Below are 16,233 nucleotides of genomic sequence, written 5' to 3'. Positions count from 1 at the left end.
TGCTTAATTGGATCCCAGTTCGCACAAAGCAGCTCTGCAGGACGTTCTGAGGATAACTGGGTATATTTAAATTGGAATGTTAGATAATACTAAGAAATGATTTGCCAAGTACAATGTTATCTTTGTGATGTGGGAATATGCTTTTGTAGAGGGACATACTGAAGTATTTAGACGTGGAAAGATCTTGATGCCTATGGTTCACTTGAAAATATTTCAACGGTTTAAGGAAATACGCAAAAAATTAAAATACCAGTCTCAACTTCCTAATTCACTGCTTCTTCTACTAAATGTTCATTAAATAAACTATAATACCTACATAGAAAGTAGTCTTATACACAGGGGTTCCGAGAAGTGCCCTACCATTAATATGATAGGTTTAAGGTACTGCGCTAAAGAGAAGCAAAGGTAACAACTCAATTTTGTTTGGCAAACTGTAATGCATCAAAAGGTATCAAAGAAACACGAATAAGAGATTTGCTACCAAAGTGATTAAAGTGTCTAGTAGAACCACTTCTTGGAGTTTACCATAAGAGAACAAGGCGATTCCAAGATCAAAGTTACAACTTTGAAGGAGCAGCCTCATTAAAACAAACCCATTGCTAGTCTATTCCGACTCACAGCGACCCTACAGAGTGTAATTGCCCCCATAGGGTTTCCAAGGCTGTAAATCTTTACAGAAGCAGATTCCCTCATCTTTCTCCTTCGAGGCTGGTGGATTCCAACTGCAGACCTTTTGGTTTGCAGCCCAATGCAATTCTCAATTATTACATAAATCACTTAATCCTTTCTGACTTCACTGACCATTACGACCAAAGTTAACTATTTCGCAGGTTACCCATAAAGCTAAGGAACGCTGTTTCAAAAATCTCTTTCTCAAGTTAGGGATACCACGTTTAAGAAAACCTTTACCATCACCAGCGCCTTTTCAACAAGGGCCTTCAAATCTCTGTACCTGGACCTAAGACCCTCCCTCAAGCTGGTGAAGGGGTTGATAAGTCTCGTTCGCCGTTTTTTCCCCTCCTCTCTCTAAATCTGAAGAGCGGCGCTGTCCTCGCTCATTCCCTACACACCAAGCTGTGCGCAGAAATCCATTTGCCGAGTCTGACCAGGGGAAAGTCTACTTTCAAACTGACTGGCTCCTTCGACCCTCCCAGCGGTTCTCTCCCGGCACTTCCGGTCCTAGTCAATCCTCAAATCCGCCCACCACCCCCCTCCCTAGCGGCGCACTTTCTGAAATTCTTAATACTCCAAGCGAGGGAACCGCTGAGAGATATCTTGCATGCTGCCACTTAGGCTCAGAGCCCTCAGCTCCACAACTGAGAAAGTTTAAAGAGAGGCGTCAACCCTCCGCGCAGTACATCCGAATTCCACCACTTCCAATGTCGGATAACCCAAGTTAACAGAGCGTGAGATCGGATCCCGTGCAGCAACCTCTACAAAGCGGGAGGGGGCGCCCAGAGAGGGAACCGCTCTGGTCTGCGTGCGTCAAGGGTCACGTGCTGCGACTCCCTTCCCTACCGGCAACTAGCCGCTCCCCGCTTCCGGAAGTCACGCCCGTCAACGCTGGGCTCCTCCCATCGCTGGCTACGTCAAACTCAGCGCCTACCACTGCTCTGTCCCCGCCTCCCGGCGCGGGGAGGATTGCGGTTCTCTGTACTAAATCTTGTTGCTTCGGGACCATAAACAGTACAGGCAAGTGTTTTGGAAATACTGAATGTGCAAGCCCCTCGGACGCGCGTGAGTAGAATTTCAGAAGCCAGAAACAAGCTATCGGGAGGACGCCCCCGCAGAAATCTTTCTCCCTCTCCACTCCTGGTGCTTCACTTGGTTCCGCCGAGACTCACGACGGTTCCGCCCCCTTCTTCCTTGTCATTGATGTTGTTGTTCTTGTCAGTGCCGCAGCCCCGACCGCCGGGAACTCGAACCCGAGCCGCAGCCGCCCGGGTGGCGCGGTGGCGGCGGCAGCGGCTGCGGGGGCGACCGGGGGCCGGCAGCCGGCGGCGAGGCCGAATGGCTCTGTGCGGGCAGGCGGCCGGCGCCGCGTCACTGCCCAGCGAGTTGATCGTGCACATCTTCTCCTTCCTGTCCGCGCCCGACCGGCTGCGGGCCTCGGCCTCCTGCTCACACTGGCGCGAGTGCCTCTTCTACCCGGCGCTCTGGCCCCAACTCCGCATCAGCCTCCGCGTCTCTCCCGCCGAGCAGCCCCGGCTCGAATTCCTTATGCGCAAATGCGGTTGGTTCGTGCGTGAGCTGCGCGTTGAGTTCGCCGCTGAAAATTACCTTAGTGGCGGCGGCGGCCCGGGCGACGGCGCGAACCCTGGGGTTGGCGGGGAAGAAGTCGAGGCCTTGCAGCTCTCAACCCGTTGGCTGGAAGTGCTGCGCACCTACTTGGAGCTGGTGCTGTGCGTGCTGATTAGCATCCGGAACAACAGGTAGGTTCTTCCTGAACCCTTCATCCCCCCTCCCCCAGTCTCAGAACTCGGGGTCGGCCTCCTTTACCTCACCCCGGAATAGATTTAGTGCGGACGCGACCAACCTGCGCCAGAGTCGCATTCTTCAGTGACTGGGGCTGTCATTTCTATCTGGGTGATTTCCTTGAGGCGGGAGAGCATACCTGGACCATCCCTAATACTTAAATAGTGGAGAACTCAGTATTTATCAGACACCACCCCTGATGTCTTCCAGGCACTGTCTCATCTTCTCCGTGGCTATAGGATAGAATTGACAGGCGGCGTCATTTTTCATTTTACAGATGGTATTGCTGAGGCTTGGAGGGTGAGGCCTGTGAGTGGTTCTTGGAAGAAAGAAAACATAACCTGATTTCCTAATCCTGGACCTATTTATTAGAAATAGATAATTCGCGGTGGAGGAGGGGCGAGGGTTATGCTACTGGTGCCTCATAGTAGCGAGACTGTACCTAAAAAAAATCTTTGACAGCCATTTTCTTGCGAGAATAGTTTAGATTAACTGGGCCAGGCCCAAACAGTAGGAGGAGTGTTAGTTAAAGGGATTGAGAAAGAGATTGATTTTAAGGGTTGAAAATCCCTCCCGATGCATCCTGTGTACTCAACTTGCATTCACCTAAAAGAACAACTCTACAGCTTGGGGGATGGAAGAGATTGTCTGCAGAGGTAAGCAAGTCCTGGTTTTGCTTCAGGATTTTACTGTAATTCTGGAACTAACGTCCCATGTTTTGACCCAGTATCCTAGTCAGCGTTTTCCTTCCTTTCTCTTTTCTAATCGCCAAAATCCTGTTAATCTAAATTTTTCTGTATCTGGATATTTCAGCTAACCTTAAATTAAACTATGACTTAAAAGAAACCTCCAAAGTAGAGTATCAGGATAACACCATAGTAGCAACTTGCATAGTAATAATAGTTTAGCGATTTACAGTACTTTATGACATTCACGATCTCATTTGATTCTTTTCCCCATGACTGGTAAATTAGGCAGGACAGTGATTATTATTTCTGTTTTATAGAAAGGAAACTGAAACTTAACAGGACCAGGTGATTCACATTGTTACACATGTTTTTCTGTAAGAGCCTGCCCTTTTTTTTTTTGCAATACACGCCAGAGTTATGTTGAAAGGAGTTGAGAGCAGGCCCTGGTTTAATGCTAGGCCATACAGTAGATATCCTTAATTCTTTGTTTAAGTCAGAAGGTCAGGAGATCAAAATACAGTTTCAAGTTGTATCTGGAGCATGGCTCCATCACTCCAGTGGCCTGTGTATTTCCACAGCTTTTCACTTAGCAAGGCATTCCATTTCCTTACTTTCATTTTAGCTGGCAAAGGAGGCTGTTGGGGCAGTAAATTGGTCTTGATCAGGTTGGAGACTCACAGACTTGAATATATGGCTTGAGGTCCAACTGAACACTTAATAATGAGGCAAAGATTGAGGTTAATTCATGAGTACCAGTTAGATTTTTCTGTTTTAAGATCTTATAGCACCTCTATACACCTACCCAAAAAAATGTGTGCCTACGCAACTATTGTGAGGATGTTGTAAGACTGGGCATTGTTTTGTTCTGTTGTACATAGGGGCACCATGAGTTGGAACCAACTTGACAGCACTTAATATGGTTCCAAGTAAGAAGCTTTGGGTGGCCTACTTTCTTTTAAATCTTTTAATAACTATTTGGGTGTATGGATGGGTAGATAATGTCTTATAGACAAAATAGTGTTGTGACACATCTTCACTTTCAATTCTCTCTTTCCTCTTTCTTCACCTCTACCATTTTTATTAACATCCCAATTTACCTGCCTATAAGGCCACCCTATGCCTCCTGCCCTTCTGGGTCAGCTATCCCTTCTATATAAATACAGTTGTTGTTGTTGTTGTTGTTGTTAATGTGCCGTCAAGTCGAATCTGACTCATAGTGACCCCTCCTTGGGTTTCTGAGGTGAAATCACTCCAGAAGTAGATTGCCCCATCTTCCTTCTGAGGAGTATCTGATGGGTTTGAACCTCCAGCCTTTTGGTTAGCAATCAAGTGCCTTAGGCGTTATGCTACCAGTTGTTGTTGTTGTGTGCCATCCAGTCCCTCCTTGGGTTTCTGAGGCAGTATCACTACAGAAGTAGATTGCTTCATCTTCCTTCCAAGGAGTGGCTGGTGGGTTTGAACCACCAGCCTTCTGATTAGTAGTCAAGTGCCTTAGTAGAGCTCCCTATAAATACAGTAGAATGTCATGATTGATGTTAAGGCTTTCTTGTTATCTACTGTAGGGATAGGAGCTCTGGTGGCCCAGTGGTTAAAGGATTCAGCTACCAACCAAAAGTTGGGCAGTTCAAACCCCCCAGCCACTCCATGAGAGAAAGATGTGACAGTCTGTTTCCAAATAAAGATTTATAGCCTTGGAAGTCCTATGAGGCAGTTCTTTGCTGACCTATTGGGTCACTGGAAGTCGAATCAACTCAGTGACAGTGGGTTGGTTTTGGTTTACTTTAAGAAAGATGCTGTGTGTTGTGCTGCTCTGGTAGCATATTCATTGTATATGTCTGAAATTATAGCATAATTGCATGTATCATTTGTACTAATGATATTTCAAAGGACTTTTTTCTTTCATGTGTGGAAATAAATTAACCACATTTAGTTTTAAAAATGTCTTCTGGTAGTATGTAAAGTATTATGTATGTTAAAAACATAAAGGGGACTACTTTCCTCTGAGTTTTAATGAATTTGAAAATGATTTCAACCAAGTTGTTTATTTGATAACTCTGGTAAAGCCTTACTTACTCTTATTTCTTTTCAAAATTACTTAAACTACAGATGCAGGTTCATTGAAGACCCATAATAGCATATAACAACATCATTAGTGTTTTCAGTTTTTTTTTCCTAATGAGGAGATGAGCTTTTTACATTGTTCTTTACGTTACAATTACATTTACATTGAGTTTTGCTTTCTGATTTTTGTCATTCTGTAAATACAAAAAGGAGTTATGAAACATAGGAGATCTTAAACTTTCTGTTTCCAGGCTTTGTGCTGAATTCCTTTATATAATTTAGCCTGTTATTTTGTTGTGTACCGGTTATTTTCACATCTCACAGGAAAAGGACTATAAAAAAGATCTATAACCTTGAATTGTGGAAACTGTTCAAGGGTACTATACTTTGAAAGGATGATTGGCTTTTTGTTTCACTTGATTCTGAGTTTCAGATGCACATTTACTGTTAGTGATGTTAGCTGTTTTACTGATAGCCTAGTGTTAGGAACAATTGATGAGAATCAAGGAGACACAGAAGTGCCTCTTAGAGGTTAAAACGCAGTCTTCCAGGGTTCAGAGCTCCCTTCTTTAGAGGGGGCCTAGAAAAATTTTCTTCTTGATGAAAAATAAAAACAGAAATACAGAAAGTACTCACTCAGCTGTATTACAGGTTAAATAGGTTGAATTTCTTCTGTGACTGTTCTACAGGAAATTGTACTTAGAAGTTACGAAGAACCAATTTAGAAATATATTTTTGGGATTTGATCTGGTTGTCAGGTTGAGTACTTTCTATTGAAATGCTATATTCCAGACTTCTTAGGAGACACAAGAATAAATAGTAAATATGGCTTATGACGGGAGCTCTGGTGGCATAGTACCTAAGGCATTTGACTGCTAACCGGAAAGCTGGCAGTTCAAACCCACCAGCCACTCCTCGGAAGGAAGGTTGGGCAATCGACTTCTGCAGTGATACTGCCTTGGAAACTTGAGGGATCACTATGAGTCAGATCCAACTCGAAGGCAGTGAGCTTGGAGCTTGAGCTTGGCTTATGATGATAGGTAACAGACTCCATCACTAAAAATACTTACTCTAGACGGTAGCCATAGATACACTGTCATCATCTGGTTAATTCTTTTCTGGACTATGTGAATATTTTACATACACTCTTCTTGAATGAAGTGCTGCCATTTGGGCAGTACTTTTTATAAAGAAAGGCTATTACAACCGGCAATATTTTCTATGAGGTTGATTTCTTTGTTAAAATTCAGGGTTACAGCTCTAAGTGTATGCATACTGATCTTTGATCACTTTCATCACCATCTCTGCGTATATGTCCTCTTAGTAGTAGTAGTTGTTAGTTGTAGTTGAGTCAGGTCAGACTCATGGTAACCCAGTGTACAACAGAACAAAACATTGCCTGGTCCTGTGCCGTCTTCACGTTCATTGGTACACTTGTTGTGGCCACTGTGTATTTTGAGTGACATTTTGAGTGACTTCCAACCTAGGGGACTCAGCTTCCACACAATATTGAGCAATATGCAGTTGATCCATGGTGTTTTGATTGGCTAGTTTTCGGGAGTTTATCTCTGGGTCTTTCTAGTCTGTCTTAGTTTGGAAGCTCCACTGAAACCTGTCATCATGGGTGACCCTGCTTGTATTTGAAATACCAGTAGCATATTTTCCAGCATTTTAACAACATATAAGCTACCACAATATTACAAATAAACTAGGTAGTGGTCTTAGTAGTGGAAATCTGTTAATTCTTAGATTTGGTCTTGGTGATTGGGCATGTGCAATGAAGCAGATCTTACTTTTGTATTGTCTTCTCACCATCACTCTACCAAGATGCAATAACTGATAAGGGCATTTAAAAATACATCTTAAAATAGATGAAATAGTCTTTGAACATTTTAGATTACCATCTTTAAGAAAAGAGCATTGGTGGTGCAGTGGTTAAAGCACTGGGCTGCTAACCAAAAGGTTGGTGGTTCGAACCCACCACGCCCCACAGGAGAGGGATAAAGCAGTCTACTTCCATAAAGATGTACAGCCTTGGAAACCCAATGGAGCAGTTCTACTTTGCCCTGTAGGATCGCTGTGAGTCTGATTCAACTTGACAGAAGTGGATTAGGGTGTCTAAGATAATAGGGAATGCCTTAAAGGTGTGATTTCCAGCATCTCTTAGCCTTACTTACTTATTTATTTTTTAATATTTTTCTCCATCATAGTGTAACAAAACTTAAAAATATATATTAAAATTTCAGTGAAAACAAATGTCTTATTTTCTTTTTAGCTAAGAATTTCCCCATAGATTAAACAACCGTCACAATTTTTATAGACTTTGATTTAAAAAACACTACAAATATAGATTCAGAGGGTTAGTTTGGGCATTTCTCAGAAAACAGTATTAACCATCTGTGAGCCCAACTAATATTCCTCAAGGTCTAACTGTAGATGACTATAAACCATTTATCTTTTTCTGGGATTTCTGTTGGACTGTTTACTACCACTGACCTAAAAGACTTCTGAGCTGGGGCATGATAACATTGTTCTCTCTTCCCTGTTCAGATTTGGAAAACTTCAGCTGTTGCAGTAACTTTGGTATGTTTCTTTTCATTCCAGAGGATCCAAAATTATTTCTTTGCTGGAATAAATAGTGTCATTGGAAAAATGCAAAACTCTGCCACCTTAAATTAGAGTAATACTGTTAATTCTATTTGGCTGTGGAGAGGGAAATACAAAAGAACTTGGTACTTTAAAAAAGAGTCTTTTAAAAAGTTCTCAATACTATAAAGTAGTTCATAAAAGCAATTTTTCCCCTTTTTTTAAATGGATAAAAGCTAAAATAGTCCACATCATTGTATAATTTGGAGGTCCTATATAGAGTGGGAGAAAAATGTAGAACAAAACTCAAAATCATTTAAAAAAAAAAAAAAACAGGCTTACTCGTCTCATAGACTGGTGAAACCCCTGAGACTGTGGCCCCTAGTTACCCTTCAGGCCTGGAATTGAATTCACTCCCGTGGCTTAACTCTTGGCCAAACAATAGGCAGGCCTAGAAGCTGAACAACTACACTTAGGAAGATGCACTCCTTTAAACAATCAGCCATGGGCGATCAGAAGGGCAGCATTTGCACAGGGAGGAAGGTAGGAGGCAGGAATGCATAGGTAAGAAGGGCACAGGGAAAGGGTAACTATGGGGAGGGAAATGGGAGGTGAGATGTTATAGTGCAAGGGGAAGGTAACCAGTGTCACGCGCACACACACAGAATCTCAGTACTATAAAGTAGTTCATAAAAGACAATCCCCCCTCCTCCTTTTTTAATGGATAAGAGCTAAAATCTACATAATTATATGACAATCTCCCAGGTCAGTTCTATTTTTTTTAGTTCATGTTCAACATCTACTGTGTTTTACATCCACATAACCGCCTTTGGAAAATTATTTCCATTTCTCAAATGCTAATGAACCACAGACAATTAAAAAAACATACTTTTGAAAAATGTTATCCAATAGAACTTTCTGCCATGAGAGAAATGGTCTATTCTATGCTGTCCAATATGATAAACACTACCTACATATGGCTATATAAAGCACTTGAAATGTGCCAAGTGCAACTGAGTAACTGAATCTTTAATTTTACTTCTTTTTAATACAATTTTATATAGTTTTATATGGCTAGTGGCTACCATGTTGGGCAACAAACACAGCTTTGCAACCCAGAAATAAGTTATTGACCTAGAATAGTATTCTTTACTAGCTTTATTAGAATCTATTAACTAAAAGCTATTTCCTAGAATTTGCTTTACAAGTGCACTTACTCAATTACCATCCAAGAATTACCATTAATCCCAAATCCCAGAGGTTATATTCAAAAGTTACAGTTAAGTAAGATTAACATTTAAAAAGTACTATTTAACATGCTATTAAGAGACAATTTTAACAGTCCTGAGGACAAGAAAACTGAATGCATTTTACAGAGAAATGATGAAAAATATTTGATTCTCCTTTTTCTGTCACTACTTACCTCCAGATAGTAAATCCTTCTGGCTCTATTTCCAGAATAGATTTCCAAATCCGTCTAATTTTCTTCATCTCCATTGCCTACATTCTAGTCCAGGCTATCATTATCTCTTGCCTGGATTACTGCAACAGCTTCCCAACTTTTCTCCCTGCTTCTTCTGTTGTTCCCTCTTAAAATCTAGTCACCACACAGAATCCAGAGTGATTCTCTTAAAATGCAAATTCAATCACATCATTCACTTCCTAAAAAATTTTCAGTCACTTCTATTCTTAGAATATAGTCCCATATTGAGGGGTTCCAGCAAGATAGCGGACTAGGCAGAAGGATTGCACAGACCCTCTTCAACAAAGAAAAGGGAACCCAGTTAACACAGACACAAAAGATAATCCTGGCCCCTGAGCCTTGAAGGGGAAGCATATAGAAGTGGACTAAACCCCAACTAGCAGAAGAATTTGCGTGAAAATACCAAAAAAGGAGACATACGGAGCTGCGGTCTGGCAGCGATCCTGACGGCACAGACAGTTTGGAGATTCCCGAATGGTGGTAGGACTTGAGAATTAACCTAAAAATCACTCTGCTAGCCAAGGACTGCACGGAGGACTGTGCACAGTGGCTGGGGAACAAACGGAGAAGGTGAAGAGAAAGGTGGGCTGAGCTGTGGACTTTTGCCGATCCGGAGGGTGCCGCCATTTTGTAGGTTTAAAAAGCAGCTTGACTATTTTGGATATTTAAAGAGACAGCACTCTCACAGATTCCTGGGGCTTAAAAACACGTTCTGCCTTCCAGCAACCCAAGGACATTCGGGACCTGCAAGACAAGTTTTTTGAAGGTTATTTGATTGTAATTTGTGTCTAATTGAGTGGGAGACAACAGTCCCCATAAGACACAACTACACCCACACCTGCAACTTCACTTACTGAGCCACAGCCACTACCTCCTTCTCCACTAACAGGCCAATGATAAAAATCCACCAAGAAGAGCTGGAATCACCCTTGACTGCTCTTCACAAACAGTTAACAGAGATCTAAAAACAACAACGCCATAATGCCTCGGAGACAACAGACCATCACAGTCCACACAAAGAAGCAGGATAAAGTGGTAGAAACAAGGGAGCAGGATACAGACCCAGAACACATCCCTGAGGAAGAAGCAGTATTGGAACTCTCTAGTAAGAAATTCAAGATAATTATCTTAAGGTATCTTCAAAGGATTGAGAGACAGACCAAAGAAAACACAGAAGAGACCTTAGAAGAATTTTGGAAGAAAATACAAGAACAAAATGACAAAATAAAAAATTAGAAATGATTCTAAATCTACAGACAGAAATCCAGAAGATTAATACTAAATTGTCAAAAATAGGTAACACATTGAAAGGGCAAAGGAGTAGAATTGATGGAATGGAAGACAGAATTAATGAGATTGAAGACAAATACCTGAATACTTCTTTGGAAAGGGATCAATCAGAAAAAAAATCAAAACAAAATGAAGAAAGCCTAAGGTTCATGTGGGATACCATCGAAAGGAATAACCTACGTGTCATTGGAATTCCAGAACAGGAAGAGAAAAACAAAACCACTGAGAAAATTGTCCAAGATTTGCTGGAGGAGAACTTCCCTGATATGATGAAAGATGAGAATATATCCATTCAGGAAGTCCAACAAACGCCAAACAGGATAGACCCCAAAAGAAAATCACCAAGACACATCATCATCAAACTCATCAAAACCAAATACAAAGATAGAATCATGAAAGCAGCATGGGAAAACAAAAAGTTACCTACAAAGGACAGCCAGTAAGAATAAGCTCTGATTTCTCAGCAGAAACCATGCAAGTGAGAAGACAATGAGATGGTATATATAAAACCCTGAAAGAGAAAAATTTTCAACCAAGAATTATATATCCAGCAAAATGGTCCCTCAAATATGATGGTGAAATTAGGAGATTTCCAGATAAGCAGAAACTAAGGGAATTTGTTAAAACCAGACCAACCTTACAAGAGATGCTAAAAGTAGTCCTTTGAACAGAGAACCAAAAATAGCAAATAACAACTGACCGTTAATACACAAGATGACATAACCCAGAAACCACAGCTATGGACACATCCAAAGTAAAATGAGCTTATAAGATTGTAAACAGGGAACCAGAGACATCAATTGGCAAGTGAGGACAACTACAAACAAAAAAGAGGGAAAAGACTGTGTAGTTACAGAACTTCTAAATGGTGAGGAAGTTAAGAGAGTTGCAAGATAGAATGGACTGTTGTAACAAGTTCTGTACCTCACACCATACACAAAAACGAACTCCAGATGAATCAAAGACTTAAATGTGAAACCTAAAACTACACAGTTCCTCAAGGAAAATCTAGGGGCAATTTTAAGGGCCCTAATATATGGCATAAATAGACTATACAGTAGCCAAAAGATGGAAACAACCTAGGTGTCCGTCAACTGAGGAATAGATAACCAAACTATGGTACATACACACAATGGAATACTATACAACACTAAAGAATAATGTAGAATTTGCAAAACACCGCATAACATGGATGAACTTGGAGGACATTATGCTGAGGGAAATAAGTCAATCACAAAAGGACAAATATTGTATTAGTCCATTATTGTAAAAGTTAAGGAAAGGTTTATCTATAGAAGGACAAAAACAAAAAAGAATATAGTCCAACATTCCATGGTTTACAAGCTCACATAACCTCATATTGTCCTCTCTCTATGTCTTGGCGTATCATGACTCCGTTCTCACCCTCACTCATCATGCTTCTACCACAGTTTCTTTCCTACTGGCTAAATTTGTATGGGCTAAAGCCTTGGTGAGGTAAGGTCAACAGTGGTGGTTCAGTGGTAGAATTCTTGCCATTCATGCAGAAGACATGAATTTGATTCCTAGCCAATGCACTTTATTCACAGCCATCACCTGTCTATCAGTGGAGGTTTGGGTGTTACTGTGTTGCTGAAATGATGCTAAATAATACTCAGCAGAGCTTTCAGACTGAGATGGGCTAGGAAGAAAGATCTGGTCATCTACTTCCCAAAATCAGTTTAAGAAAAACACAGTGATCCTGGATGGGATGATACAGGACTGGACAGCATTTTGTTCCACTATATCATGAGTTGGAAGCCAAGTTGATGATAGTACCTGATAGCAAGGCCTTGGTGTTTACTGTTTCATGTTTGGAATGTTGTTCACTCAGATGTTTAGGTGATTGACTCTTGTCATTCATATTGCAACTCAAATGTCTTCTAAAGAGGTTACCTTGACCACCCTATCTAATGTTGTCACCTAGTCAGTCATTCTTTATTTTATCGTTATCTTGTGTTTTCATGTTATGACATATTTACTTTGTTTTCGTGTTATGACATATTTACAACCTGAAATAATATCTTTCTTCCATTTGTTTACTTGTTTCTCTCTGTATTAATGCAGACTCCATGAGAACAGGTGCTGGTCTTCACTGCCTGCACCTGGTAGGCTTTCAATGCTTGGCAAAAAAAAGATTTTCTTAACTGTCATTTCAGTGAACTCTTCAAAAGCTGCCTGAGGACTAACACATTAAAGTGGAAATAATTAAACCACTCAAAGGCTGCTCAACAGCATCATTTAACATAAAAAAAAAAAATCGTATTTTACATTGACAACTTTTTCTCGAGTTTTTGATCATTTTAAGAATGCATCTATGGAGAGAACCCTAATCCATTTTACAGCAGCCCTCCCAGGAGGTTAGTGTCTTTGAGAAGTAGAATCCCCTCCCTTCTCAATTAATGACCTTGAAGCTATCCCTTGCAGTTCTGCTCTGTCCTATAGTGTTTCTGTGAGTCAGAATAGACTCATTTGCAACAGGTTTTTTAGTTTGTTTTAGCGAAGTGTCTAAGACACTTGACTGCTAACCAGAAGGCTGGCAGTTCAAACCCACCAGCCACTCCTCAGAAGGAAGGTTGGGCAATCTATTTCCGTAGTGATACTGCCTCGGAAACCCAAGGAGGTGTCACTATGAGTCGGGTCCGACGTGACAGCGCATAACAACAACAACAATATGGAAAAATTACAGTGGTTAAAGTACTGAGTGTTCGATTCTTGGAGTGGAAATAGAAGTGTTAAAAAGACTCTTCCTGTCAGATGATGTCAAAGGAATTATTTATAATGTTGTTAATTGTATTAATGGCATTGTAGTTACATCTAAAACTGTCCATAATTTTTAGAACTACATACTAAAGTATGTAGGGTGAAGTGATAATGATGTCTGGGATTTCCTTAACAGAGAACTGACTACATCGGAGCTGCCAGTGATGTTGAACTGCGACAGCTGAGCATTTAACCACTGAGCCACCAGGGCTCCTTTTGGAACACAACACATAGTTTAATAATTGAGCAAAAAACTAAGAGACTAGAAAAGACTAGAAGAGACTGAGTTCTCTAGAAGAGACTGAGTTCTAGGTTGTAAGTGCCTAATTTATCTGATTTAGCCATGGTCTGGAACTGATTATCTTTCAAAACAGTTAAAAACACAAATAAGTTGAAAAAACTCCTTATCTTTTGACAAATAGGACCTTTCGCAGGTGTTACAAAGATTCACTATCAACATTGTTGATGATTTTGTGCTGTTTCACAACACATCTTCAGATTTGCAAAGTAGGTTATATCCTATTGATATTACCATAGGAACCAAGCTAAGTTAATTTGAAGAATTAAAATGAAAGAAAACACCTGCTGACCAACTGTAACGTTTCCCAATATGTTTATGTTACTTGCCTTTTGAGCAAGTACATGTTGTTGACATTCTACAGGAGAAAATCCTGTTTGCCTCTTAAGTTCACTTACTGATTCAACAATCAACTGATTAAAATAAAACTCAGATCACAGATTTCCCCTGTAATCAGGATTATATAGTGCTATTCCTTTGTTACCAGTGTGGTCTCCTAGCCTCAGAATGAGGCATCTATGTATTGCCTTGGTTTGGAAGGTTATGCTCCAGTGTTGTTACTTAGATGGACTTCTCAGTCCTTCTTTTACCATCTGAAACAGTAAAGCCACCTAGAAGCTATATGCAGTTTTCTTAGCTTCCCACTATGGTCTGTAGTCTGATTTCCATATTAATTATTTTAAAAGTGCCCTGCAGTTGCCTTTTTTTTTTTTTTTTTTTGGTTTTCAAAGTTTTTAAGTGAATTATTGTTTTCTCTCTCTCTCAAATAAATTTTCATTTTGAATAGAAAAATAAGGACCTAAAATTTTTTTCCCCACAATTGCCCATCATATACTGCTCTAAAACATGCCACTCATTATTATCTGTCTCTTTCAATAAGACTATTGTATTTAAGGACCCAGTTTAATTATAAGAAATGGCGTGAACTAAGTGGAAGTCAGAAACCAAGGTTTCTCCACCAGATTCTACCCTAACTTAGCATTGCATTCTCTTCAGTTTCCTCACCTTGGTAAATAGAGAGGATTGACTTAGATGATCTCATGAATCTTTCCACCTTCAAAAATATGTCTACAATTACATCTGTGATGAAAGTTTGTGCATTGTTGGTTCTTATGCAAGATTTCATTTCATTGCTGCAAACAAAGAATTTCTGTTAAATTGCATGTTTGTAACATAACCCCATACTCACTGCCATCAAGTCAATTTCAGCTCATAGCAACCCCCATTGGGTTTCCAAGGCTGTAAATCTTTACAGAAGCAGTCTGCCTCCTATCTTTCTCCTATGGAACAGCTAGTGGGTTCAAACTGCCGAACTTTTGCTTAGCAGCCAAATACTTTCAAGACTGTGCCACCAGAGAGACGGATGAGGAGGGAACACTGCAAAAAAAAAAAAAAAAAAATGACCCATGTAACTTTAGTTTTGTGTATTTCACTGTACATAAATTATATTTCAATAAAATTTATGTTAAAAAAAACAAAAAAGACTGTGCCACCAGAGATGCTTGAAAATTATGTAAAGTTAATTTAATTTTCCCCTGCATTTTCAAGTAATAAATACGTGTCAGTAATAATAGAAATTTTTTTTTTAGTTGTGATTTGGGTGAAAGTTTACAGAGCAAGTTCATTTTCCATACAGCAGTTCATACACATTTTGTTTGATGACTTTGACTGCAGTTCCACACAGTGTAACAGCTCTCTTCGCACTTCCTCCCCGTAGTTACCTCATCCCTATGTCCTTCCCTCCCATACACTTCCACCCCCCAAGCTATCTCCCTGTGCAAATACTGCCCTTCTATTTTCCCATGATTAATCGCTCTAAGGAGTGTATCTACCTAATAAAAATGTTCATCCCATATGCCTTTCGATTGTTTGGCTGGAAGCCATAGGAGTGAGTTCAATTCCAGACTTGAAGAGTAACTAAGGCCATAGTCTCAGGGGTCTCACCAGGCTCTGTCAGACCAGTAAATCTGGTCTTTTTTTGTGATTTTGTTATTTTTTTGTGTGGTGTTGCTGATTTCATTCTTCCATATAATTTTGTGTCCTGAGCTCATTTTGTTTATGAATCATGTTATTTCCTTTATTGCTATTGTTTTAATATTTGTTAAATATTTGTGCTTGTCCTTTTATTTATTTTGATGCCAAGGTTTATTATTTTTCTTTGAAGTTACCCTGTGATTTACTATTTTTTTCCCAAGTTTAAAACACTCTGTTCTGTCTCAGAATTGTTTTGACTTCCTCACCATTTAGAAGTTTTGTTACCGCACTATTTATTCCCTCTTTTTGGTTTGTAGTTGTCCTCATTCGCCAATTTATGTCTCTGGTACCCTGTTTCCAGTGTTATAAGCATATTTTACTTTGGATACATCTATAACTGAGTTGTTTTCTGGGTCACGTCATCATGTGTGTTAGTCATCGGTTTTTGTTTGCTGTTGTTGGTTCTCTGTCTGAAAGACTCCCTCTAACATCTCTTGTAAGGTTGGTCTGGTTTTAGCAAATTCCCTTAATTTCTGCTTATCTGGATGTGTCCTAATTTCACCCTAATATTTGAGGGACAGTTTTGCTGGGTATAT

At 40.2% G+C, this 16,233-nt stretch overlaps 1 protein-coding gene across 1 annotated transcript in view; it reads left to right on the top strand.

Annotated features, from left to right (window-relative positions):
- The first annotated feature begins 1,875 nt into the window (after positions 1-1,875).
- The window catches only part of FBXO33 (F-box protein 33), a 36,750-nt gene continuing 22,392 nt past the window's right edge, over positions 1,876-16,233 (top strand). The window contains exon 1 of the mRNA XM_007938581.2: positions 1,876-2,432. Coding sequence (XP_007936772.1) covers positions 1,876-2,432 — 557 coding nt within the window. The remainder of the gene's footprint in view (positions 2,433-16,233) is intronic.

Source organism: Orycteropus afer, unplaced genomic scaffold (assembly GCF_000298275.1).
Source record: "Orycteropus afer afer isolate SDZICR_OR568_19922 unplaced genomic scaffold, OryAfe1.0 scaffold00051, whole genome shotgun sequence".
Classification (NCBI taxonomy): Eukaryota; Metazoa; Chordata; class Mammalia; order Tubulidentata; family Orycteropodidae; genus Orycteropus; species Orycteropus afer.
The sequence above is the reverse complement of the archived record's forward strand: the minus strand, read 5'-3'. Positions and strand labels throughout refer to the sequence as shown.